This window comes from Orbicella franksi, chromosome 5, assembly GCF_964199315.1.
Source record: "Orbicella franksi chromosome 5, jaOrbFran1.1, whole genome shotgun sequence".
Classification (NCBI taxonomy): domain Eukaryota; kingdom Metazoa; phylum Cnidaria; class Anthozoa; order Scleractinia; family Merulinidae; genus Orbicella; species Orbicella franksi.
Genome location: NC_138149.1, coordinates 33225732 through 33251264, shown reverse-complemented (window position 1 = coordinate 33251264; position 25533 = coordinate 33225732). Strand labels below are relative to the sequence as shown.

Sequence of the window (25533 nt, the reverse complement as noted above, 5' to 3'; positions counted from 1 at the left end):
AGACAGTTCCATTAGGATCCACTCCAAATCAGGACGGCAGAGCGGGGAACAGAAATAAACTGGGGAGGGGAAGGCAAGTGTTATTTTAGTTTTTTTCCTTATAGTTTATAAAAAAAATTATAGCATAATTATGGCAATACTAAATCAGAGACTTAAGAGTTTCAGAAACTTTGGAACAATCCAAAGACGCCAGTAAATCTACCAAAAAAATTGCGCAAAGTTGGGATGAAGAAAAATGACTGAGGTACCCCTCCCTCCCTCCTCGGATTTTCAATTGTGGTAGCACTGAGGTTCACCTTCCGCTTGGCGGCCCCTGTCCAGCGTGATTAATTGACTTTCTTCAGCATGATCAATTTTATAGTTAAATTATTTCTTGACATCAAATTTTTTCTCAAGGAGACGATGTAGACCCTTTTGGCACGCGAAGGAACTTTTCTTTCAGGTGCAGGTTGGCTCAGTTGTGTTCAGCTCTGTGTCCCGGGCTGTGTCCTCAGTCTTACGTTGCAATTGAGCTCTAGCTAGTGCTGTGATGCTGAGTACTACACTAAATCTTACATAAACTTAAGGCCTGTAATGTACTTTAATTTGTTTTTTCTTTCTTGAAATTAGTGACTTGGCGTTTGTTGAATGAGGAATGGGGACAGGAGCGAGCTCCAATTCTTTGAGATCAACTGCAAACACAGCTGTTTCGACGACGAAGTGGAAAAGGAATGCTCGCTCGACGACTTCGAACTTAGCGCCGGCGGGAAAAGAGACTTCCCGGGCAAGCAGCCAGAAAGATCTCAAGGCCGAAGATAGGTACTTCAAACAACACAGTAAAAACATTGTTTCAGGGGTTTTAGAGATCTTCAGTACATGGAGAACCACTGTGCACCACGGACAGTCATATTCTGAAACTAGACAATGCTTGTCAAAGATTTTAATTGAGCTTTTAAAATAGCGCTATAATTTGATTATTCAGGCTGCCCATTCGGTATAAGCCTACTAATTTGTGTTCAGGATACCTCAATCGCTAGTTTAAAGCATATTGATGAAAGGCTGAAAAGTTGTACTTATAAATTGCTGTTATAAATTTTGACTGAAGGATATTTCAATTAATAAGCTCTGCGGCTTACAAGAAATTATTATTAATGGCTGCACATTACTGCGTGAATAATGAATGACATGGTTACATTTAAAGCACCCTTCACTTGAGACTTCTTGGGGTTAGAGCAGACATCTGCCACCAGTCTTGCTGCTGCTACCAATCCATGCATTTTACAACAGAATTGATCCATTTTATACATTGGAGATAAGTGCCTGATGGGCCCTGTCAATATGGTGTGCACCTCACCCACCCAACCTTGACAGATCACGTCACAGCACTGCGGGAATGCTATGCCCTCTATGCACTACACTTTACATCCAACATTGTTGAGCTTCGTTAGATCTATTACGCCAGGGGGAAGGGAACTTTGCTTTCCCCCTCCTGTGAGTAAATGAGGGGTGTTAATTAATGTCAACAGAAAGGCAGTAGAAATTAAGGGCATGTTAATGTCAACAGAAAGACAGTAAAAACAGGGGAGGTCAAGGAAGGGTAGTTGAGTTGTTATCCCATTTCATGTGCAAATTTTAACAAAATTTGCTCATCACATATACTTTTAGCTACTGTTAACGATGGTGTTTTCATCATTTGCACATCATGTGTGTCTTAATTCAGAGCTCCTTCTGATAACAGAGTCAGCTTTTATTCTGACTAGGCTACCCTGACTTAAGTAAAATAATAAAGGTGTATAATTTTTTTTTATCTTTTAGTTGCTTTTCACACATCACACGCTGATTTTTATCTACATCATGTGTCACATATAAACTCTTTGCCACTCTCCAGAAATGATTTTATTCAATATCCGCATTATGTTTTAATCAGCAGTTTTCGTCAACTTCAAAGGCACACAAAAACTACCAAAGAGTCAACTGTAGCTAGCTCTAAGAAAACTAGTAAACAAGGAAAGGATGAGGAGATCAAATTCAGTGAAAATAAAAATTCTGCCACAACTTCGAAGTCACATTCATCTGGAGATAAAAGCAAATCAGCAGCCAAGAAAACGGTGAAAACCATAGATGCAAAGAAACCAGTCTCAACAGATGTTGCATCAAAACGAACAAGCACTGATAGTAATGCTGGGCAAAGAAAAAGTGTCCAACTTTCAACAGGGTGAGTGATGTATTTAAATATACTCAGCAGTTGTGGTACCTGGAAAAAACAGTTAGTAATATATAGATTTTAGCCAAGCCTAAAAGCAGAGCTGCTGATTACAATAAGTTAGCCTGACTTGAGCCTATGATCCAATTGAAAGCCTGTACCTAGGGAGCAGTCAACGTCAAAAACCGTGTGACCTTGATGAGTTCTAAACTCGAGCCCATATTATGGTCATGTGATACTGGTTAGTAGATACCTTGTTTGGACAGGTGTAAATTGACCATAACATGGATGTCCAATTTCAAAGATTCAAGGCTGCATCATTGCCTTGGTCAACCAATTAGCTGGAGTGTGGCCACCATGTTGCCCGACATCATAGAGTGCACATGCCTGTGATCCATGCTACTAGCCAGGTTGACCATGAAGAAAGAGTTCGGTCCATGGTTTTCTATTTTTATTTATGCCTGTGGTTTTGATCAGGACTATGGTTATGGTGCTTCACTTGGTAGCCCTTCGGACCACCAGGGCTCCACTAGAAAAGTCTAAAATTTGAAATCTTGGTTGAAACCTTTTACAGGGGTGTCATTAAGGGCCAGGCACCTGGCAAATTGACCAGCTGTGAGGATGATTTTTCCCACCTGGTTTTATCATTTACAGGAAAGTTTTTCTTTTGAAGAAGTTTAGTTCAAAAAGTTTTACCTGCCTGTGAAAACCAGTTACCCTCCTGATGAAAATGCTTATGAAATCCCTGTTTTTACATGGCAGCCATCTGCCTATTGGTCTACTGATCCATCCTTGTGTATAAAGATGCACATCACTTGTTTGTTGCGTCATTCATTTCTTCATTATTTTATTCATTTGTTTACAAACTCATTCATCCATTCTAATTTGCTTTTCACCAATTAAGGAACTTTTAATTCAGGTCGGACCAAATAGAATAGTGATTGAAAAGTCTGAAAAAATTATAATAAAGATTGGATACAAAATAATCCATTTCTTATTTTTAAGGGAGTTCTATTCTGTTTAGGTCGGATCTTTACCAGAGAGTTGAGAAAGTTTTGCAGGGATTTATAGAAGAAAACTGTCCAGTGAATTCAAGAACTATTCGTATCTTCCTGAGTTCCACTTTCACAGGTAAATAATCATTTTAAGAATGTTGGTCCAGTTAGAGTCAAAATTTGGACAACTTTTAAATATGTGTGATCTCGTGGAATATAATACACCCCAACACTTTGTGAGGCTGCACCCTAAGTATGCAGTTGCAGAGAATATCCATACCCAAGCAATTGAAAATTAGGATGGGGTGGCATGAGGGGTCTCAAAGGCTAATGACTTAGGGAAGCAGGGTTGGCACAATGGTGAGATCACTTGTCTCCCACCAGTGTGGCCTGCAGGTTTTTTCTTGTTCAAGAACACAGCATGAGTCAAGCCACTGCTCAATCTTAAAAATATAGACACTGATTATAATTATGTTCTTAACTTTAGGTAATTAGTAAGAATCTCTACCTTCTTCTCTAATATTCTGTAGGGAGATAACAAATGTTCTTGTTTTTCTAGACACTGAACATGAACGTAATGCTCTCATGGAATTTGTTTATCCAAAATTGAGAGAATTCTGTCAAAAGAAAGGCTATGAATTCCAGGTAAATTGCCAAACAACTATTGATAATTAATAATAGGCAATCTCAGTGGTTATACAGGAAAGAATTTTTTAAAGTTGTCATTCGTATAAATATACCCAGATCACATGCTTAACTTTTGTAGAAAAATCCAGGTTATGACCACACAAATTATGTGTGGCTTGTAGCTGTAACCATTTGTATATTGTGGACTCAAGATGTTTGTTAACCAATGATATTTTACAACTTTAGGTTGTGGATATGCGATGGGGCGTGCGTGATGATGCCACTGACACACACATGACAACGGAGCTGTGTCTGCGAGAAATCAAGGCATGTCAGGAGATATCTGTAGGACCAAACTTTGTGGTAAGTGTAACAATATTACTTTATAATCTTAGAGCAGTTTCCTTTTTCGCTAAACGCAGTCATGAAATCTTAATTTTGACTTTTTTTCACCAGACATTGCTCTCGGAGAAGTATGGTTACCGTCCACTTCTGCCATCTATAGATGCACAGGAATTTGAATTGATCCTTAGTACAACCACTGATGAACAAATAACGGAACTTCTTACTAAGTATGGTGTAGTTAAGACTAGATTAAGTTTTAATGAACAGTGAAACTACATTACAGTCAGTGATATTCATGATTTATTTCCTTTATCTTAGACTACATGCATGGTATCTATTGATAGTAATGATCATTGTCTTTGATATCACTCACTCACTCATCCCCATCATTCTGGCTGGGACATGGCCAATACCATGTCTGCACGACATGTTCACCAGCTGTCAAGAAATGAAGGGCATCAAGAAAGAGAGACATATAACAAATTAAAGTAACTTTCACTTTTACAAAGAATTTACACATTTTGGCAGTCAGACTTGTTTTCATGGACTTCAGTGGCCTGTTTTGTCAGGAACTATCATTCCAAAGCATTTGATGTCTGTCCTAGTTGCAGCTCTACTTTGTTTTCACCCAGGAACTCACCCAACTGTAACAAAAGTCCAATGCCTGTTTGATTTCTTTGATATAATTTTGTTTCGCTTAAACTGCCCTGGTTAATATATAAAGAAGCAGCTATCTCAAGTTAGTTGATTTATGCTGTAGACCTGTAGACAAAAGCTTTAAGCCTACATGAAACTTGGTATGTTCCTAAGGCTTGACTGTAGGCTTTCACTCTTACTGTATAGTGAATCTAACAGTGCTTTTTTCTTCGTTTCTGCAGGTGGTACAAGAAAGATGAAAACTGTTTTCCTGCATTATATATTCTTCAGCCTGTAACAACATGTATCCCAAACTATTTCAATGATAATGATCAGTCTTTGAAACAACAGGCACAAAAGGAATGGCAGAATGAATATAACATCATGAGGGAGTTTCTCCAGCAGGCGGCCAAGGAGGTGTTTGAAGATGAGGATATTTGGCAAAAATATGTCAGATCAGGTGAAATATTGTTTGAGAAAAGAGTTTGTGGTAGCCATTAGCCCATACAAAATCAGTGGTGGATCTAGGGGAGGGGCCTGGGGGGCATGTGCCCCCCTTCATTTTGGGTAAAAAAAAGGAAGAAATTACAGAAGGAAGAAAAGCCGGCAGGGCAACCAAAACAACCCCCCACCCCTCCCCCCTCCCCCCCTTAGCTCAAGGTCTGGATCCACTACTGAAAATTGCCTGAAAATGTCCTGTATTCATGTTGCATCATATCATAACACGAGTAAGACAAATAACTTTGAAAAGGTCTATTAGTTCATCTATGACTTGAGTCACTGATAGTTAGAAATTAAATATCCAAAGAATGTATTGAAGATTGTCCAAAACCTTTTATTGGTGTGCTGATCAGTTAAAAAAACTAAAATCAGCAAATTATGATGTGTTAATTTAAAATGTTTAAACATTGAGGTTATATACCATGTGCAAAGGCACCAATGCAACAAGTTAATGGTCATGCAGCTCCTCTTGAATCAACTGGCTTGGTGTCATGTATAATCATAAATAGGACCTACTTTTAATAGGTCTGTGCAATGCGTGTGGGGGTAAGCAAAAACTTGCAGTATGGGTCTATAAAGCATGCCTGCGGTAGATTGTAAATCACTTTAAATTAATTGTTTATTATTTTAATTTGTTTATTTATTTTTTAATTTATTTTTAGTTTGTGAAGTAGAAATTGAGTATGGGCTCTTACAAGCTGAAAACACAAAGCGATCCTGTGTGTGGTTTCACAGAGTAATCAATGGACTTGAGTCATCAGAAGATGGAGACAATGCCGAGATGTTAAAGTATACTGACTATTGTCCTGATGGTTTGTGTCTTAATGACGGCACTCATCCTCAAGCTCTGTTAAACAAATTGAAAAACAAGAAGATGAAGGAAGTAATGCATGTAGAAAATATCTTCACATATGATCCTACTTGGACACCAAAAGGTAATTATAATAGATTTTTAAATATAATAGTTATTAAATCTATTAGTAATAATTACAATATTAATGATAACTATAATAATGATAATTATTAAATACTAGGTAATTTAATTTTCTTTTATTTTTGATTACTTCTCATGTACAATTGATGAGACAGCTGCATTTCTGTGACATTTTAGAGAAATCAGTCCAATTTTCAGCTTTTCTCAACTTCAATGAATAAAATCTTATTAAATATTAGGTAATAATTTACAGACTTACAATAAAATTATATTAACTTCCTGAAATGCTGTCTAGCATAATTTGCATTAAGACCATACTCTGATATCATGTTCAATCCCTCCATCTCTCTGCTCGCTGAATTTGTCTGGTTCCTTTTAAAAGGCTGATATAAATGATTGTGTATATAATATCTACTTATTTTATTCCTTTGAAGCAGTGGATAGTACATGTAGATTTGCAGTTGACTGTTGTTTTTATTTCAAGGTATTGATCCTAGTGTCAACAAAATGCACAAGGATTATCTTGACCAATTTTGCAAAGATTTTGAAAAGAAGTTGAAGGATATGATAACAGAGAGCATTGCAGAACACAAGGTGGCTGAAACAGACCATTCACTGTACACTGAAGTAGTGCAACATACTTTGTTTTGCAAGAGGAGACTCCCTGTTGTTTATGGAAGAAAGTCAACCCTTAAGGTATGATGGTATATAGCCCCTTTACTCCTCCCAACAGATACAAAACTGGATGCAGCTTCACTGTCTAAATCCTTTTCACTTCAGTCTGCTTTTGTTACCAGAGCATAAATCTCAGTAGTAACTTCTGGTGTGAGGTTCCTCTAGGACTTGTACCATGACACACCTTTAAATACTTGTCTGACTTTCAGTCTTTTCATGGACAGGATATTGAAGACTATGTGAGAGGCCCAAGTCAATATCCATTGGTGATCCATGGCAAGTCTGGTTGTGGTAAGACAGCTGTTATCGCTATGGCAGCCAAGGCAATAACTGGATTTATGGATCAAAAATGTTGTGTATGTCTCAGGTATGCAGGCTCAAGTTGGTATTGATATTTAAGGTTTCACAGGTGCCTTTTGCCTTAATTTTGCCATAAGAACATTGTTCAACCTTTTTTGTTCTAATTTTTTAGGTTTCTTGGCACCACACCAAAAAGTTCAACAATTTTGCGGGTTCTCAAGTCAATCATGCTACAGATCAAGCATGTGTACAAATTCACTGCTAAAATTCCACGTGTGAGTTAACATATTTAGAAAAAATATTAATAAGGAATGATTTTATCTTTATGAGGAAGTGAAACTGAATCTTGTCTTGACAAATTTTGATGTTTTAAGTCATGTGATCAAAGTAGTTATGAAATGTTACTCTATACATCAGACCTGCCAACTCTCCCGGTTTTCCTGGGAATCTCCAAGTTTTTCATCAAATCTCCCAGTCTCCCAGAAACTACCCACCATGGCTCTTTTTAATTTTTTTTTTCTTTAATTTCGTTATTTTTGAGACATCGGGAACGTTTGGAAGGCCTTCGGGTGATTTTCAGAGAGTATTCAGACATTGTCGAAAATGATATTCTTACAATGCAAAGATTTCTAGCCGTCTCCAGGTTTTTGTACTCTGGGGGTTGGCAGGTATGATACATGCTTATCATCACCCCCATGATCTACATCACCATTATCATTATCAGCATTATCATGATTAACCATCTGACATTTGATGCACCACATAAAACTTTCTGATACGTGTCTGTGTTGCCCCAAATAAACCTGCACTGACACGGTTATGTAGATGCAAACATCCATGGTAGTCAGAGAAGTTTCTGCCTGTTTTATATTGGTTGATATATTTTTTTTTTCAGTCATCAAAGGTTGTCTTTCAACAGTTCCCGAAATTTTTGTCCAATGCTACAAAAGAGCAGCCATTGGTGATCATGCTTGACTCACTGGACCAACTCTCTCCTCTACACGGTGCACGAAAATTAAGTTGGTTTCCAAGGAAACTTCCAGCTCATGTGAAGTTTATTGTTTCCACACTGCCAGATCAAGAATACAAGTGTTTTCCAACATTGAAGGTACTTCATGAGATTTATTTCTGCAGAATAGTATTGCTAAATTGTCAGCTGCTGGGAGGAGTTGTGGCTGCCAAATGGTTCGTGGACTGGATACTGGGTTGAGTGGTCTGGTTACAAGCCCTGGCCAGTATCATCATTTCAGTTCAGTTCTTGCTTATACAATGCCTCTCTCTACCCATAGATATATAAAGTTTAATGCTGGAGGTAACCCTGTGATGGACATTGTGTTTATACGCCACTCTCACACTGTATGCAGGCTGAAGGATTTTTTTTTCAATTTTATCCTTTTTAGGCGCTTTTCAAAGATCCAAAATGCTTCGTACCCATCCCAGCGTTGTCTTCAGATGATGTGTCCGCCATATTGACCAACTGGCTCAACGCTGAGAAAAGGACCCTCCAAGACCATCAGCTGATGGTCCTCAAAGATGCCTTTAAACAGTGCCCCCTTCCTTTGTTCCTGAAGATCTCCTACGACGAGACGCGCTTGTGGAGGTCATATTCTACGCTCAGTGAGACTTGTTTAGAGACGACCATACGGAAGGCTATTGACAAACTTTTCGAAAGAGTTGAGATACGCCATGGCGAGGTTCTGGTACGACGTGCGCTTGGATACTTAACAGCGGGTAAGGTTTTAGTCTGGTAGAGCAGATTTCAACTGGAACTAAAGCAGTCTTAGAGAAGGTCCCTAATCCGCAAATTCTTCACGTTGTGTATTAGTTCATAAAGGAGCTTAAGCAAACCACCACGACGACGACGACGGCAACGAGAACGTCAGCAAAACAATAGCTGTGCACGAGCGTTATAAATCTTTTTACATTTCTTTGCCGTCCTCTGCAAAAAAAGAACGTGAAATGACCAAGTTTTGCGTCTTGCGAGGAACGCGAACGACGACGGCTAATTTTTCGTATTTCCATTTGGAATTGAATGCTGTCATTGCATATTTAGCCTGGGCACGTTTTTAGAGCCATTGGCGTACTGAACAGACAGTTGCGAATTTCGCTGGTGAAATATAAATTCATTTTTGACTTGTCGTCGTCCTCAGCGTCGCCCTCGTCGTTGCTTAAGCTCCCTTATCGGGTACGCAGGGTAGTATCAGCTGCAGGAAATCGTGTAACCGGCGGCTGGAGCGGGAAATCATTGCCAAGGGCGGGAAAAACATACGGCAGTAACTAGAGAACGAAGGCAGAAAGCGCGGGAAAACAGCTATCAGGACGAAAGCGCTGGAAAGCGTGAAATATGCAGCAAGCGCTTGAAAACGTGTATTTGGAAAAAAGCGTGGGAAAGTGTAGAACACGCAGCGAGCGCGGGAAAACATGTAGCCGATGCGAAGGCAAGAATAATCTCTTGCTTTAAATGACGGGATTTCACTTTTGTTTTGCACCTTATATGGTCGAGAAAACAGCGTCTCTGCTATGATCGGCTAAAAAATTTTGCGTGTGTTTCTTTCAGTCAGCTCAGAAAATGTAGCAAAGCTTTCAAACAGCAAAGAAAAATGCCAATTTTGCGAAACCCGAATACGCTTGCACCAGGAATTCCGTTTTAGGCGATTGTAGTTCGTTATCCACCGCCACAACTTTGCGTGTTAAGAATTGTTTTTCTTTCTTGTACATGAGTGTCCAACTGAATTCAACCATTATCTTCACCACAAGCCTCACTAGGTCTGACCACAAACGAACTCGAGGACATCTTGTCCTGCGATGAAGCCCTTCTCCATGATGTGTTCCAGTACTGGACCCCACCCATCAGACGGCTTCCCCCCCTGCTGTGGGTTAGGATTAGAGCGGAACTTGCCTCATACCTGGTGGACAGGGGGGCGGATGGCACCCAGGTCACTTGCTGGTATCACCGTCAGTTTGTTCAAGCCGCCGAAGACAGATACCTGTCGGATCCGTTTGAGAAGAAGCTCTTGTCCAGCTCTATTGCAGATTACTTCTTGGGAAGAAATTATGTCGGTAAGTTAGCGCGTTTATTTGTTTTCCCTTAGAATATACAACCCCCCGTGGCAAAATACCCTCCACCCTCTGCCCTCCACCCTCTGCCCTCCACCCTCTGCCCTCCACCTCTGGTAGGTTTTCGAACGTCGGGTGCACTTCCGCGCTACGGATGGTGCATCTTAAATAAAAAGAAAATTTAGCTTTAATTTCAAATTTGTTACTCGTCAGGGTTATTACTAGTCAGGAAACGTCCAAGGAAAAAAATTATTCGTAAGATCAGAGGAAAGTCAGGAAACTTTTATTTGAGTCAGAGAAAATTCACATTATGGCACCATGGTGCAGTTGTTATGCGAGTTGTCACACGACGAGGTGAAATATTGCGTGACGACCGATGTAACGCTAGCTTAGGAAACTACGACCAAAGAATAATCAAATGACTGTCACTTGCTGGAAAATTGGATTGTTCTTGTTTTTGTACAGAGGAGGGCACGAAAGAGACGACGCTTATTCACGGCAAGCAAGTACGTCTGGCGAGTATTTCGGGCCAGCCTCTGTTATTGTCTAAAGGCAGATACAATTTGAGAAAACTTCACGAGCTTCCTCTGCAGCTGATTCGCAGCCAAAGATGGGACGAATTAAAAAGTGAAGTGCTTTGCAACTTTCAGTGGCTCAGCACAAAGATCGACGTGCGTTCACTAAGGTAAGATACATGTGTACACGTGATACGTGTCATAGAGACCGCGATGGGGGAGGGGGGGGGGGGGTGGGAGTGCGCTGGCATCTCATCCAGGGGAGAGTAGCACTATTTCTTGTGTTCTAATACTCCAGAAAACGGAGTTAAAGGGGCTACGTCACGGTTTGTGTCTCTTGAAAAGCTTAGTCTAAATTTTTCAAGTTCGTCGTTTGTGATCCGTGTTAATCTTCTCATCCTTAACCGTCCTTGTTCCTGTATGGTTTATTATTATCCCTTTGGTGTTTTTCTATCTTAGTAAACTATTATTTTCAGGTTTCTATCAATTTAAAGGTAATTTTGTACGTGGCCAAAATAACTCAAAATAACGTGACTGAACTTTAAGCGCCGGCAAGTTCGTGACCCAGGGTTGCCACAGGTCAGGATATCGTCAAGGAAAAAAAATTCTTCAAGGTCATGGAAAAGTGAGGGAATTTTATTTGGAGTCAGGGAAAATTGACATTTTGAAGAAAAGTCAGGGAAAATTGAAATAATTTAACACGGCTGATTGAATACCATTGAATGCTAGAAGAAACGTTTGAGGTCACTGTAATCTCAACGATATTTCTATTTGTAAGAAGAAAATTTGTTGAAAACTTATCAGTCTTAATGTAAGAATGGAAAGGACGGATGTAAAATGAGGTCTAAAAGCCGCTATTATATCTGACATTTTGTACTTATATGGTCAGGGAAATTTTATTTTTATCAGGGAAAAGTCAAGGAATTTTGAAAAGTTGTATCTGTAGCAGCCATGTGACTACTTACTCCAGTTATTTTACAGGTCTGTGTTGGATAATTTCCACGCCGCCATGAATGCTGTCAGTGATCCTGACATTGCTGCTGTCGCCGAAACTCTTCAGCTCGCTCAGGACGCCATTTTGAGCGACTCCAAGCAATTGGCTGGGCAGCTTGTAGCGAGGCTTTACGAGGTACGCGCTATTAAGACGACGTCCAGGGCAAACTGTAGATCAGTCTTCATTGTAGTTCAAACACAACTGACATAGTTTTGCACTTCGTAAATGTTTCTGAAGAGTTTGCTTTCAATCGTTATTTTCTATTCGAAAAGTTGCTTATATTCACATAAAACGTTTGCTCTTAGAGTTATTTTGAAACAGAGATGAAGTGAAATCCCTTTCAAATGACATCACGAAAGGCCTATATAGTCTTATTCCGACTCTGTCGGATCTGTTCTGATTCATTTTGTTGCAACTGAACACCATTTTTCAGTGGTCAGTTTCTATTTGCTTTTTGTTATTTATCTCAGGCATTTCGTTCGTATTTATATGAAGTTGTCGCAAAGCGCGATTCTGCTGCAAAATTTTACTTGCCAAGTGTTTAGTGATTCTCTCTTTTTTTTAAATTTTGTGCGACTCTTTTTTTCATTTTGTTGTCTCCACTGTAATTTCTTTGTTGCAGTGTAAAGTGCAGGACTCTTTTCACTGCATTACCACTAATTTATCTCCGGTAAGTCAGTGCAGTGTCTCTTTGGCTATTTAACCCTGCCATCCTTCCATGTGAAATCGTTCCACATGCAAGTTCTCCAAACAATGTGGCCGAGAATTTGGTTATCTGTGAAGAACATTTTGTATTTGGTGAGCAAATTGACTCGATCTTGAGTATGAAATTACGAAACGAAAACCGAGCGTTTTTTCTCTTAACTTAAGAAAGCTAATTAAACAAATTAAAATGCACGTTCAGTCAGTATTTGAGATCTCTTCCACTGGGTGGTTGTCCTTGGAAATTTGTATATACTTTGGTTTTCTATTTAATTAGGTTGATAAACCTTGTGCAAAGCGTTGTAAACCAGTCAGATCAAAGTCGATGTCTAATAAATTACCGAACCAGTTTTGCTTTACACGACTTGTCCCACGCTTTCAGCCGGTGACGTGTTTTCCCGCGCTTGCCATACATACTTTCCCGCGCTCGGAGTACTTGTTTTCCCGCGATTTTTCCAGCTGCATGTGTTCTATTTACATTCTGATTGGTTTATCAATTATCAAGTTATCACTGAATAGCAGTGGATCACTTTCATTGGCTTTTGAATTGCCGCAGTCACTAGAAAACTCCTCTCTTCGTCGTCTGAGCAATTTTCTTTTCCGCTGCATCATTCCATAGCTCACCGTTATCGCGTTTACTATTTCGTCAGGTCCTATCTAAGCTCGTCCAGGATTCTCGCAGCCCACCAGAGCCCGCACTCATCCCGTCCAGAGGTTTTCTCACCCCTCCTGGCGGACAGTTGGTGCAGACTTTAGTGGGTCACTCGGCCAGCACCGTGTATGGACTCGCTGCTACAACTGACGGCAAATGCGTTGTTACAGGTATTTCACTTTTATGTCCACACTTCGCTTTGTGTCCTTCTACTTTTACCATAAGTCTACTAGTATCACGTATGCCGTTCTGTTGTTGGCTACGCTACTCACTCTCTACAGTATTCTGTTTTAATAATAATAATAATAATAATAATAATAATAATAATAATAATAATAATAATAATAATAATAATAATAATAATATTTTAGGTAGTGAGTAGCCCAGCAGTGTGCGGTTGTTAACAAAATGGCCGCCACTTCCCTGCGTTTTCGAAGTGTCTGTGAAGAAGATTTAGATAATTTACTAGTCAAGACGTTGATTTATACTAAACAATTAGATTATTCGCTCTCGATTTCTATGCGTGATAATTAACTCGGGCTGCGCCTTCCTCAACTCTCACGCGATAGAAATCTAGAGCTCATAATCTAATTGTTTACGCGTAATGAGTAAACAGATGTAACTTTTACTTTGCGCGAAATCCATCTAGTGTTTCTAAATTGGTTTCTAGCTTTGTTCTGACTCATTCCAACCTTCGCTAGTTCACGAGAGTCGCTTATTTCCGGTCAACTTTGTTGTGGCCAGTCATTGATCTTGCATTTTGTTTCGTGACAGGGTCACATGACGGTGTTGTCAAAGTCTGGGACATCAGAGACGGTTCGTTATTGCTGACCGTGCCTGAAGCTGGGGAAGAGATTGGCAAGGTCGCGTGCTGTTGTGACGATGGCATCATCGTGGTTTCCTCTAAGACTGGAATAGCTGTGATCTCGTTTGAAACCGGTGAAATTCTTCATAGGTAAAACAAAAAAAAAAAACGATTTTCTGTGTTTTTAAAGTGTTGAAGACCTGCTTTCTTAACCAATCTGTGTTGGACTGTCTGTGACCAACACTTTTTTCACATTTTTTGCCTATTATAGAGTGGAAACCAAGTATTTTGAGAGCTTTCCTCCACTCACAATTGCTGGCGAAAACGGAACTAAAGTTGTCTTCTTCAAAGAGAAGGGTTTGCATGTCATCCTAACGTCTACGGGCAAATTTTTGCACCAGTTTTCAAGCATCAACCCCGTCGGCAATGCGGGACAGAACAGTTTGCTCACCTCCTGGAATGACATTGTACTCTGTAACTCAAAACGAAACGAAAACTCTTTGAAAGTGATTGATGCCCACGACTTCAAAATCCTCCATTCAATCACGGTGTTCGATGAGAAAGACGAAGAAAATCTACTACACCTCACTCAGATAGCGATGAAATCCGAAAACGAGGTTCTAGTTGCCAAGAAGATGAAAGTTGAGCTGTTCTCGGTCGATAAAGGGGAATTGTTACGAACGTACAAGTGCAAAATCGATGACTGGGTTAGAAACGCGTCGCTGGACCCCACACAAAATATGTTGGTTTTTCCTAAACACGATAAAGTCGCTCTAATTGATCTCGAAAGCGGCGAGAGAAGGGATGTTTTACCACACCCAAATTACGTCTCCAGGATTTTTTCGGTGGGCTGTGATGTGATTCTCACTTCCGGAGGTGACAACGTTGTAAGAGTCTGGGACCTAACTCGAGAGGATGTTCGTAGACAGGTCGAAAAGCCTGAGACTTTATTAAACATTTATTCCATTCCCGGCGACTCCAGACACTTGGTAACAGTCGGCCGATTGGGGATTGATAATTTTTGCGTGACTATTTGGGATTTGCCTACGGTGTTACCAGTGCGCAAAGTCACTGGTATTACAACAAGCTACCTTCAGATCATCAATGACAGAAGAGTTGCTATCCGTGTCAACAATAGCGTGGCGATCGTGGATTTGTGCACGTGGAAGGTTGTGACGGCTCTAAAAGGAAAAATCTGTGCGGATGATCTGATGGGCGTGGAAGACATCTGTGTTGTGAACGACAGAACAGAGATTCTTACTTACTCGCACGATCGCAAGAATTTGACGCTCTATGACATCGAAACAGGCGACCAAGTCGCCGTGTTAAAATCGGGCACATCCCAACATGACATTCGTTCCTTCCTCGTAAACTCAGAAGGAACGGTTGCTGTGTGGAACGTGGCCCGGCCATGTGACCAGTTGCAGGTGTGGGACCTGGAGACGAGAAAGCAAATTTTTGTGATCCAGAGGGAGGGGTGTGAGAGGTTGACCAAGACTCACGCGGGCTTTACGCCGGATGGCCAGTATTTCGTATCGTGTGCTAAAAAGACTAACAAAACTGACTCTATCCAATTCTCAGCGGTGTGGGATGTACAGAGAAGTAAGTACAAATATTCTCTTGATAAGAAAATAGATTGCCATGTCCTCTAAGAGTAAAAGTCTTTGCGTTAAAGAAAACTTTCCGTTGGTACATAGCACAACTTGTTCAAACGTTTTTCCACTGATGTCATAAAAAATTGATAGAGAATTATCTTTTGAAGCACAAGGTTATGTTCTCTCCAGACTTTCACAAGAATGTCATGCCTTCCTTCTTGACAACAGTGATGAACAGTGAAACAGGACTTGATCTGTTTTTTGTCGTGCTATTCTTTTCCATTACTGTTTGACATTATGCTGTTGGTTTTCGAAACTTCTTGATCAATCAAATTCTCCTAACATGTACAGCAAGATCAGTACAAAGGTCAGTATGGAGAATTTGCACGTCGATAACGGGGTGCTTTTGAAATTTCAGAGATGCTGGCGCACGACTTGCGGTATACAGATGATACAGACACCATTGCTGTGAAAGTTATGGACAACACCCGTGCGGTGACTGCGCACAAGGACTTGAACATCGTCTGCTGGGACATTGAACAAGGTTGGAGATTTAAATCCAGCCTCTCTTGTTCCCTGAAAAGAAGAAATTGTATTACAGCTGTATTTTCTAAACAAACGCGAGAGGTTTCCTAAAGTTGTTCTCAATTATTCTTCTCTCGAGTCTTCATGCAAGCCTTTTCTTTTAATCCACTTTATACTTCAGTCGGTTTTTTTTTTTAATCGTTACGCAGTATTTCGTTTCTAGTCGTCTTTGCAGCTCAGTTTTTGGAGACGTCGTGCAACCCAGTTCACAGCCGTTGTAGAAGCTGTAACGCAACGCTTTTCCCGTAGTTTGTTTTACAGCACTTTTTCTTATGTCACTCAATGCTGTTTTTCCGTGATCTCGTTTGCAGTTGTTTCTAGGGTTGGCAGGGAAGGGTTAGCACGTCCTTCCTCGAAAAAACACAGCTGTTTTTCTGATTAGTCGAAAAACTGCATGTGATAGCTACCTTTCATTTTCAGTTTCCGGATTTAGTAGTTTATTTTCGTGGTATTGAAAGTATTTCTTTTCTTTTTTTCTGACGGTCAATTGAGTGGCTCCAAAAGGAACTTTTTACACTTTTTAGCTAACGTTTTTCCTTGTTTTCTTTTATTTGTTTTTTTTTTTCAACACTGTAGGGACCCTTCTTCATATCCTTCCCAGCAGCCATTTCAGTAACCTGCGCATTGACGTCATCGCCTCAAAAGGGGACATAGTGGTTTCCTATGACGAGAAGACGCTGATCATGTGGGATATGGGAGCGGGCGTGCAAAAAGCCTCTTTCACGGCAGACAAGGTGAGAAAACCACCGTTTTACTTCCACATGCGCCACGCTTACTTTTAAAGGTTTTGGTGACTAGAAACACCAGTTGAGTTTGTTTTTCCACAAGGTAAAAACGAGAAAACGGGAACCCAGTCACGTGCTACTCAGTGTATAAGCGTGCTGTTAGTTATGAGTCACTCAGGCGTGACGCGTCCTGTCCAGTTACTCAGGCGTGCGCGTAAACAGGGCTATTTTCTGTCCTCCGTATTGCCTGTCTATTCAGGCTGCTTTAAGAGAAAGATATGCAAAGGAATTGGAAATGGTTGCTTAGAACAACTCGCCATAGATACTATTTGATACCAAAACTCGGTGTCAAAAGTACGTGAACAGCATTAAGTGTGACTGATAAGCTCAAAGTATGAAGAACAAATTAACATGTTGAATTAAACAAGTGGTTTGATATGTGTTACACGTAAACCTTTTTACCAGTGTGGTCGTTTAAGTCGATATTTTTCAAATGATTACCTTGTTATTTCGACGTGGTTGGGTCTTACTGTCGGGTCATGTCGTCCGAGAAAACTCTTTACGGAATTTGCTTGAAAAATGTCCAGGCTTGTCTAAATAGCGATCGAAGTCGAAACTTGTGCCTGTGCTGTGGTTCAAAAAGTCAAAAGAATGGCACACTGCTACTTGCAGTGCCACTGGGAGCGAGTCACTGACTAAGTCAGTATCCTACAGATTTTGGTGAGTGAAACGAGGATACGTTTATACCGAAACACTCCAGTGGAGGTTTATGAAAGTGTCTCTCGACCGTGCGCGAGGCATCGGGAGTGACTAGATATGGAAAGCTGGGTTGGCATTGGCGTCCTAGAAGGGTACCGAACCAGAGCTGTTACGGATATCACCAGATCAGCCACGAAGGCGATGCCATGGAGATATTCGTAATAGCACCCTACGCTTCCGGTTACCTGATACGATTTCTTACTTTTATATATTGATTGCTATTGAATTTCTGGTGCTTGTGGTATACGAATTTTGATTTTCATATTTAATTTTAGAATTGTTGTAGGGAGAAGTATCATTGGCTTCGAAATAAATGAAGATCGACGTTTTTGTCAAAATGTCGAGGCGAATTTAGTTTGGATTTAATTCGAAAAATGCGTGTGCGCATGCGCAGTAAACTTTTAGGATTTAATCGCTTCACTGTTGAACAGATATTCCTTTTTGATCAAATTATATTATTTTGGCTTTTTTCTCGTTAAGTGTACTTTTTGATCGAATGTAGCAAAAAACACTATTTTCGTGCTGTATGTAATGTTTTTGATAGGTCGGCGTCAAAAGCGGTAGCTTTCAAGAAATTAACTGGTCAGTGTGAAATGTGATCCCTCTACCTAATACTGTTATTTTGTCTGTCTAGCTGTGTAATAGAGTATTTTCATTCTTTGTTAATCTCCAGAGAATATCTTTGAATACACCAAGCGTTAAAATACATGTTTTGCTTAAGTTTGGTTAGTATAGCTAGGAATGTGTACTACCTGTAAACTAGCTGGTGAACTGTCGCAGCGGAGATGGACATTAACTAACATGATCCTGATTTCGTCCGCTTTCTTTTTTGAACCTCCATTAAACTGTTCTGTTTTCTCATCAGTTTCATGGTCAGAGAACACATGTCCATTTCACCTGCACCTCTTGGTTTTAAAAAACCCCTATTTTGATTCGTTCTTGTTAATCTGCACTTCTTTTGTTCTCAAGGCTAGGGGCACTGTTTGTGTTATTTACTATAGTTTCGTTTGGTCAATTATAAATAACCTTGTAAACGGTGTAGGTCACCTTTGAATGTCCTATTCGCTAAATATAATCCAGTGATATTGGGGTAAAAAAAAAATTGCGATATGATATTATAATTTATGTTTTTCTCGCCGCCATATTTTTCTCCTTCGTGTTTCTTGACAGACAAAATTCTGTTTCTCATTTTACAGGTGACAGCTGTTCATCCCGTGGGGGAGGGTCAGTGTATTGCTCTTGGCTATGAAAGTGCTTTGCCCTTAGTACTTCTTACTCTCCAGGGAGGGGACATTAAGCCGTACGAATTCCCTACCGAGGGTACAAAGGCCATGGCTGGAACAGGTATGATGTGAAATCAAAATGCTTTTTTTAAGACTGGTTTACCTGAAGACAACGATTTTGTTTCCATTGTTTAATTCTTCGAGTCAGTTTATCTAAAGGCAATGCGTCATTGTAAAGCGAGAATCACGCAATTTTTGCCCGCTTCTGGTTTCTTTTTGCTTTCTTTTAATTATTTTTAAATTATTCATTTTATAAATGAGAAAATTTGTCGTCAGTGACTCAAAACGACGAATTTTTTTCTTTTTGAATTTCTTGGAAGCCAGGAATCGATCGATGGTTATACTTAATTCATTGTTTTTTTAAATATGTTTTAAGGTTTTTCACATTTACATGTAAATCTACTACTAATTTGATGCCGTTTTTGTTTTATGGCCTTCTGGTCAAAACTTTATATTAACTGAAGAAGATAAAAGCAGAAACCGACACAACGTAGGATGATTTTTTTGAAGGTGTACTATATTTCGGCTGGCCAAACCAGCCTTCTTCAGGTACAATGAGAATTTTACATTAGGACGTGTTTTTGAAGAACGCTGGTTTGGCCAGCCGAATTATAGTACACCTTCAAAAAAAATCATGCTACGTTGTGTCGGTTTCTGCCTTTATATTCTTCATTTTATATGTGAAGCCGATTAGATCACTATTGATCCAACGTATACCAGCAGGATCATCGTTCCGGTTGCTTGCTTAAACATTTTGCGTTTCTTAATTTCTTTTTTCCAAGATGTGAAGATAGAGTTTGAGGGCATCAAATGTGCGCCAGTCGAAGATGATAACGAAGTTAGAAACGACAGCTATGGCAAAGTATAAGAGCAAAACAGACAAGACACGGCTGAATAAAGGCTGCTTTGTCAAATAAGTCTCCAGCGTCTGGCAGTGGAGCTTACATGGCCAGCCAAAGGAGGCCGCTGATTTGTCAATCAAGTTCATAGCGTCACGTGACCTTGACTGGCTAAAGGCTGGGCTCCATGTGAACTGGTTTGTCACGGAAGGCGGATGTTATATCAAATAATTGACCAGTGGGAACTAGTCACACAAGTTGATAGCGTTGCGTGACTTTGAGCAGCCGACGGGGACCGCTATCGTCATCAGGTTTTGAACTGTCTGCGTGGCTGGCTGAAGCCTGGACTCCATGTGAACTGGTTTGTCACGGAAGACGACCAGCTGAAAGTAAAGTGGCTGTTATATCAAATATTTGCTTAGTCACGCAAGCTGGTAGCGTTGCGTGACTTTGACCAATGAGGAGAGCTTGCGGTGTTTAACGCAATCACCGGTCTCTAGCTTTGCGTGCAGGGTGAAACGAACTTTTTAGATAAATATTGAGAAAATAAATTTGGAAAAAAAGTTGTAAAGCATGCCGTAATTCATGTTCGCATCGTTGGTGGCATAGCGGCATTGATATAAATATTTATTTTTTTATTCTGAAAAAGGAAATGTTGATTTCTCAATTTCCTATGTTTATTACTTGTTTTGTTTTATATTCGTAAAGGATTTTTGAAAGCATTAGATTATGAACGGAACTCTCTTCGAAGTAAAATTGGCGCCTTTTTGATAAAGTTCCGGTTGCTAATTCGTATGTAATTTCTAGGCATGTCGCCATATCTTTCAGATTTGCGGTTTTGCAGTCTTAGATAATCTTGATTAACATTGAACTTATATTTAGAAAAGCCACCGATTGCAGTAATTGCAAGTTTGTAGAAATAAGACACTGAAATGAGTCCATATTTTCAACAAAAACAAACACTGACCATACGTTATGATCAAGTTTAGCTGGTTCTCTAAATTGCACGCATTTTATTTGGTTAATCTAGATTTGCAAAAAAATAAACACTGGAAAATTTATCAGAAAGGAAATGTATTTAAATATTAGCAGTTCTATCATTTAACGCAGAAAAAAATTTCCGCGAAATTTTACGCGGCGCGTTTGTTCTAGGTCTTTGCGAAATGTCAACCACGCGAAAATACTCCGGTAACAGGGATTGCGAGGCGACTCTTTTTATAAAATATTCTCGATCATATGATACACCCGTACAGGTTTTCCGATTTTAACAATATGGTTGCTTTCCGTGAAAACGTAGTTGATGGGCGCTTCGAAAACTTGCATAGCAGTTCGAGATGGTTTTGAATTTTCTTAGCAAAATTCCCAGGTAGGTTTTTCAGAGCAATAATAAATATTTTTTTTAGGACTCAGCATTGTTATTCAAATCCAGAAACTTCGCCTTCTCCTAAACAAGGCATAACCTCAGATTCAGGTTAAGGCTGAAAATGGGCGAGTGTTCATTTGACAAACAGATGTATTTCTATGTATATAATTTTCTCGAAATGTCATGTTGCTTTCTATCTCATTTCTTAATTAGCCAAGTAGTTCAGAAAGGCTGTGTTGCACTGACTGTAGGGAGAGACAATTTCGGGCAATTTTTTAGTTTCTGCCAGAAATTGCCTTTCATCCACGTTGGAGTCTTGGATAGCTTTGTAATGCGAATGAGAAAAGTTAATCGAGAAAAGGGCTATTTAAATAGTCTCTCATATACGGCCGGCAAACACAGCTTGCTTGCTTTCACTGTTTCCTTATTCGTTTATTTATTTATTTTGCCTTTTTCTTTCTAATTCTTTCTTCCTTTCTTTCTTTCTTTCTTTCTTTTTCTCCCTGTTTTTGAAGCATGCAACATTTGCAAACTAGGGAACTCTGTAAGGATAGTCCTAAACCATCTCACATTGCCGTGCTGGTTTTGCCGTTGTTCTTTTCGTCGCCTTATAAATGAAAGTCGCGCTACCTTTGACCGAAACATGCGCCTTTCTATTTTCATGTTTCGTCTGTGAAAAAATTACATTCAAAGCGGCCGAAAAGTGGAAATTGCAATATAAGTAGCAAAGAAAACAATCTAAATTAAGCAAGATTTGCTTGGCGATTATTTTTAAGAGGATAGGATGCGTTGGCGCCGGTACGATCTTTTGCTTACCGTGTGTCCTGCACAACGTCTTATTTGCCCAGGGTCTCTTAATAGGGGGGTCTATACATTGCGGTTGATTTGTCTTTAGCTGCGCCCTTGAACAGCCGGGTTTTTTAATTGCTGTGACAGTCCTGTCAAAGACCCAGAGATGTTGATGCCGTTATTAAGGCAATCTCAGTTTAATTGTGACATGTAAACCTCAAAGATCTTGTTAATATCCAAGGAATGTGATCAATGATTCTAATCCGGAACTCTGTAAGATTGCGTGACCAAAAAACCCTTTACACACAGTGTGCAACTGAAATAGTTTGCATGCTACCGAGCCGGAAGAGTTATCTCTTGGCACCAGAATTCTGTGGTTTCCCCCGTTTCCGATATTTTCCTTTCCTTTGACGCAAAATAAAAATTGCCATAATATTAGCTACAAATACAAACCGTAAAATCATTAATTAAAATCTGATACTGTGAAAACGGAAAAATTTTGCCGCAGGGTGAAATCTTCCTCAGCTGATAGAGACACTCATTTCCTTGCTCAGAAATGACTTCGATCTTCGATTCGATCGTAAGAACATGCAGATCGTTAATAGTTCTTCGATTTACAGGTTTTCATTGAGGAAACTCCAGACCTGATCAAGAAAACTCCGACTAGTGTAATTTTCACTAGCGGTGGGCTGATGATCATTAATTAACCTCTTGGCTAATTGTTGAATATGGGTTTTTGATCTGCAGTTGAACGCTCTTTTCACTGCTTACGCGATCTATATTGTAGTTAGGTATATTCTACTGTAAATTTAGCTATTTCGAGCTATCTTTCCACCAACTGAGCGAAACATTACGCAGTTTGAGCAGACATGTCTTCGAGATCTTAGCATGCTCTGATACCGATGAAATGTTAGTAAAATTGTGATCTGTTGCTAACAACGAGCCAATCGTTCTCCTATGCTAAATCTAAAGTAGTTCCTGATGCAACAAAGTACTCACTCTAAGCAATGGAGAAACTGTTTTTAGCAAACCCCATTTTTTGTTTCATCAGTGGAAACCAGATTTCCAGTTTTCATTTTTTCCTCAATGGGTGTGGCCCGGTTCGGAACAGATTAAGGCACAACATTTGGTGCCTTTCAACAACTGAAGCGTCAAGAAACCTCTGTCGGAACTTATTTCAATATGCAAATTTTCAGCGTTTCTTTCACATCCTTAAAAAGCAATACGAATCAAACGAAAATGACACCAGTTACAGATCACTACAGCTGTGTTTCAGGTATAATTCAACACAGCTAAAAATATCGCTTCAGTTTTTAATTAAGGGTGTTTTGATCAGAGGAAATAATCCACAATCATCTTTTTTAATGTATTGGTAAATGATCATGAAGCTAAGCTAAATAGAAAATCGCTAGGTTTTTTTTTCGTCGCTAATTAATAGCACGAACCGACATATTTTCTCGTTAATAACTATTTTCCATGGCCCTATCTTGTGGCTCACAATTAGAAATAAGCGGCATAGAACTTTTGTAAGATAATTTTTTTTTTCACTTATATTCAGATGAAGCTAAACTTCGCTTACTGCCTAAACTGAAAATGCAGCATAGAACAGAAATATAGAATTGCGAACTTTAAGTCCAGATTCAAATAGCTTTCTTGCATTTATATCTCTCTATTATCAGCGGTAGCGGCTTTCGTTATCAGGATTAACAGTGCGTCCTTGAGCAAAAATCTTATCTCGTTCCCTTTTAAGCCTTTATGTCTTTTTTTTTTCAGCCACATGGCTGGTTTCTTTGTTTTGGACATGCCCACAGCTTGGGTTTAAAGTTTTTTCCTTTATCAGCAACCAGATCCACTGAAAACTGACCTTTTCTTAAAAATTATCCGGCTGGCCTTTCTAGTAATACCCACGTCAGTTTGCAGACTATTTCCGTTCCGTTTTAACAAACAAGCAATTAACATTTTGCGCTAAAATTGAAAAAAAGGAATGCTTTTAGAAACATGATTGACGTTTCAAAATTGGTCTGTTAGCGTCAGACGCAAATCAACGCAAACTTAAAATGAAATTTTAAAGAAGTTTTCCAATGTTTGCGGTGCCGAAAATTATTCTTTTAATTAACAAATTCATCGGCACTTTTTCGTTTTGCTTCTCAATTTACTTTCTTCCTCCTAAATTGTCACACAATTTAAACTTAACCTTTATAATTTACGCATACATATTAAAAAATCAGCTCATCCGAGCTTTCTCAAGGGCGGCTCGTTTGTGGGTGAAATAAAAAGCTGAATAATTCTCTAAAAACTTTATCGGCTTCCATAGAAAGCTACTCAGACAATTCTCAGTGGGAAACCCTCCCGACTAATATCTCAGCGTTGTCCTCACTAAAACAGAAATGACGAAATATATATTATCATATCTAATAAGTTCGAAGCCATGTTTTTCCATTGATTAGAACCAGTCATCCCTTTTAACCTTAACTTTTTTCTGATAATTATCTCTTGGACAAAGTGTCTCGGATTGGAAAGTGACATGAAAGAGGGAAGTTTATTAGACATTAAGCCATTAGATTCATTATCGGCGCAGAGACTTCATGCAAAAGAGCTTCTAAACTTACCCAAGAATAAAACAGCGACCAATAACAATAGCTATATCTGAAACATGAACATGGACATTTCATTTTCAAGAGGACTTTGTTGTTAATAAGACTAAGATAAACAGTTGTTCACATTCCTAACTCATCAATGGTCTTGAAACCAGAGAGAAAGCATAACTTTCTTCTCGACAAGATCACAACGCCTCCATAATTACATGTTCATTCAAAATTACTACAGAGCAAAATTGACCAAAATAAAACCCTTGTTGTAATAAATCAGTCATGCGGTTGGTTGAATGAGTTGAATATCAACAAAGCACTTCAGAAGTTTACACATCCCGTGAGAAATGATTCGCAAACACAACTATAGCCTAAATATTTTTGAGAAAACAAATTACGCGGACTTAATGAAGTTGTCTTATAGAGCGGAGGCAACGTTTCTTTTTTCACGAATGATCTAGTAGCGTACAGAAGTCGAGTTGAACATTTTTTGGCGCGATTTCCGGTTGAAAAAGCGTAGGTTATTAGGGTGCGACCGCGTCACGTCGAGAATGCCGATTATGTCCCAGGCATGCGTGGCGTGAAAAGTAACGCGAGCGCGAGCGTATTTCACGAAAAACGAAATGCTGGTCAGTTGTTCCTTTGCAGGAAGAAAGACGCACGGACAGTTATAGCCGGAAACTGTCTGTTTCTTAATTTTACGTCCAAGATGTTGCTTTTGCTAGCGTCAATGTCCTGCATTATTCAGCATTCCTTTGCCTATAACATAGAGACAGACTTACCAGTCATTAGGCGAGGGGACGCGGGCAGCTATTTTGGATTTTCGGTCGCGAACCATGCATTTGAACAGTTCCTTGACCAGAAGAATCAGTCTTGGTAAGAACACAGCTTCGTTTTCCCTCCCTTCGCTCAACTTGTTTGTAGTTTACACTGAATTCTCTCTGTAATCTTTGTAGGCTTCTTGTCGGTGCGCCAAAAGCGAATAACTCGGCCGTACCAGAAATTGCTAGTCCCGGCGTTGTGTACCGATGTGATTTTAGGAATGATCAAGGTTGTGAAGAAGTTCCATTTGACAAGAAGGGTAAGT

At 39.5% G+C, this 25533-nt stretch overlaps 2 protein-coding genes across 6 annotated transcripts in view; both read left to right on the top strand.

The window, feature by feature from the left end:
• The first annotated feature begins 29 nt into the window (after positions 1-29).
• Positions 30-22858, top strand: LOC145488370 (NACHT domain- and WD repeat-containing protein 1-like). 5 transcript variants are annotated; one of them, XM_081467221.1, is made up of 25 exons: positions 31-442; positions 610-798; positions 1910-2194; positions 3207-3313; positions 3737-3822; positions 4051-4167; positions 4261-4376; positions 5028-5245; positions 5949-6221; positions 6705-6916; positions 7120-7262; positions 7368-7470; positions 8091-8303; positions 8596-8926; positions 9953-10255; positions 10718-10937; positions 11749-11896; positions 12384-12431; positions 13114-13285; positions 13890-14070; positions 14192-15522; positions 15934-16059; positions 16677-16834; positions 18781-18928; positions 19650-22858. In XM_081467221.1, the coding sequence occupies exons 2-25, from the start codon at positions 635-637 to the stop codon at positions 19733-19735; spliced, it is 5289 nt and encodes a 1762-aa protein (XP_081323347.1). In that variant the 5' UTR covers positions 31-442; positions 610-634; the 3' UTR covers positions 19736-22858. The 5 variants fall into 5 exon arrangements, 4 of the variants coding, with proteins under 4 accessions (XP_081323347.1, XP_081323348.1, XP_081323345.1 ...); XM_081467222.1 differs by having other exon boundaries at positions 1907-2194; positions 8115-8303; XM_081467219.1 differs by having other exon boundaries at positions 1907-2194.
• A 1778-nt stretch (positions 22859-24636) lies between these two features.
• Positions 24637-25533, top strand: part of LOC145488369 (integrin alpha-7-like) — a 32111-nt gene continuing 31214 nt past the window's right edge. Inside the window, exons 1-2 of the mRNA XM_081467218.1 lie at positions 24637-25322; positions 25403-25527. Of these exons, the coding sequence (XP_081323344.1) occupies positions 25018-25322; positions 25403-25527 (430 nt within the window). The 5' untranslated portion in view covers positions 24637-25017. The remainder of the gene's footprint in view (positions 25323-25402; positions 25528-25533) is intronic.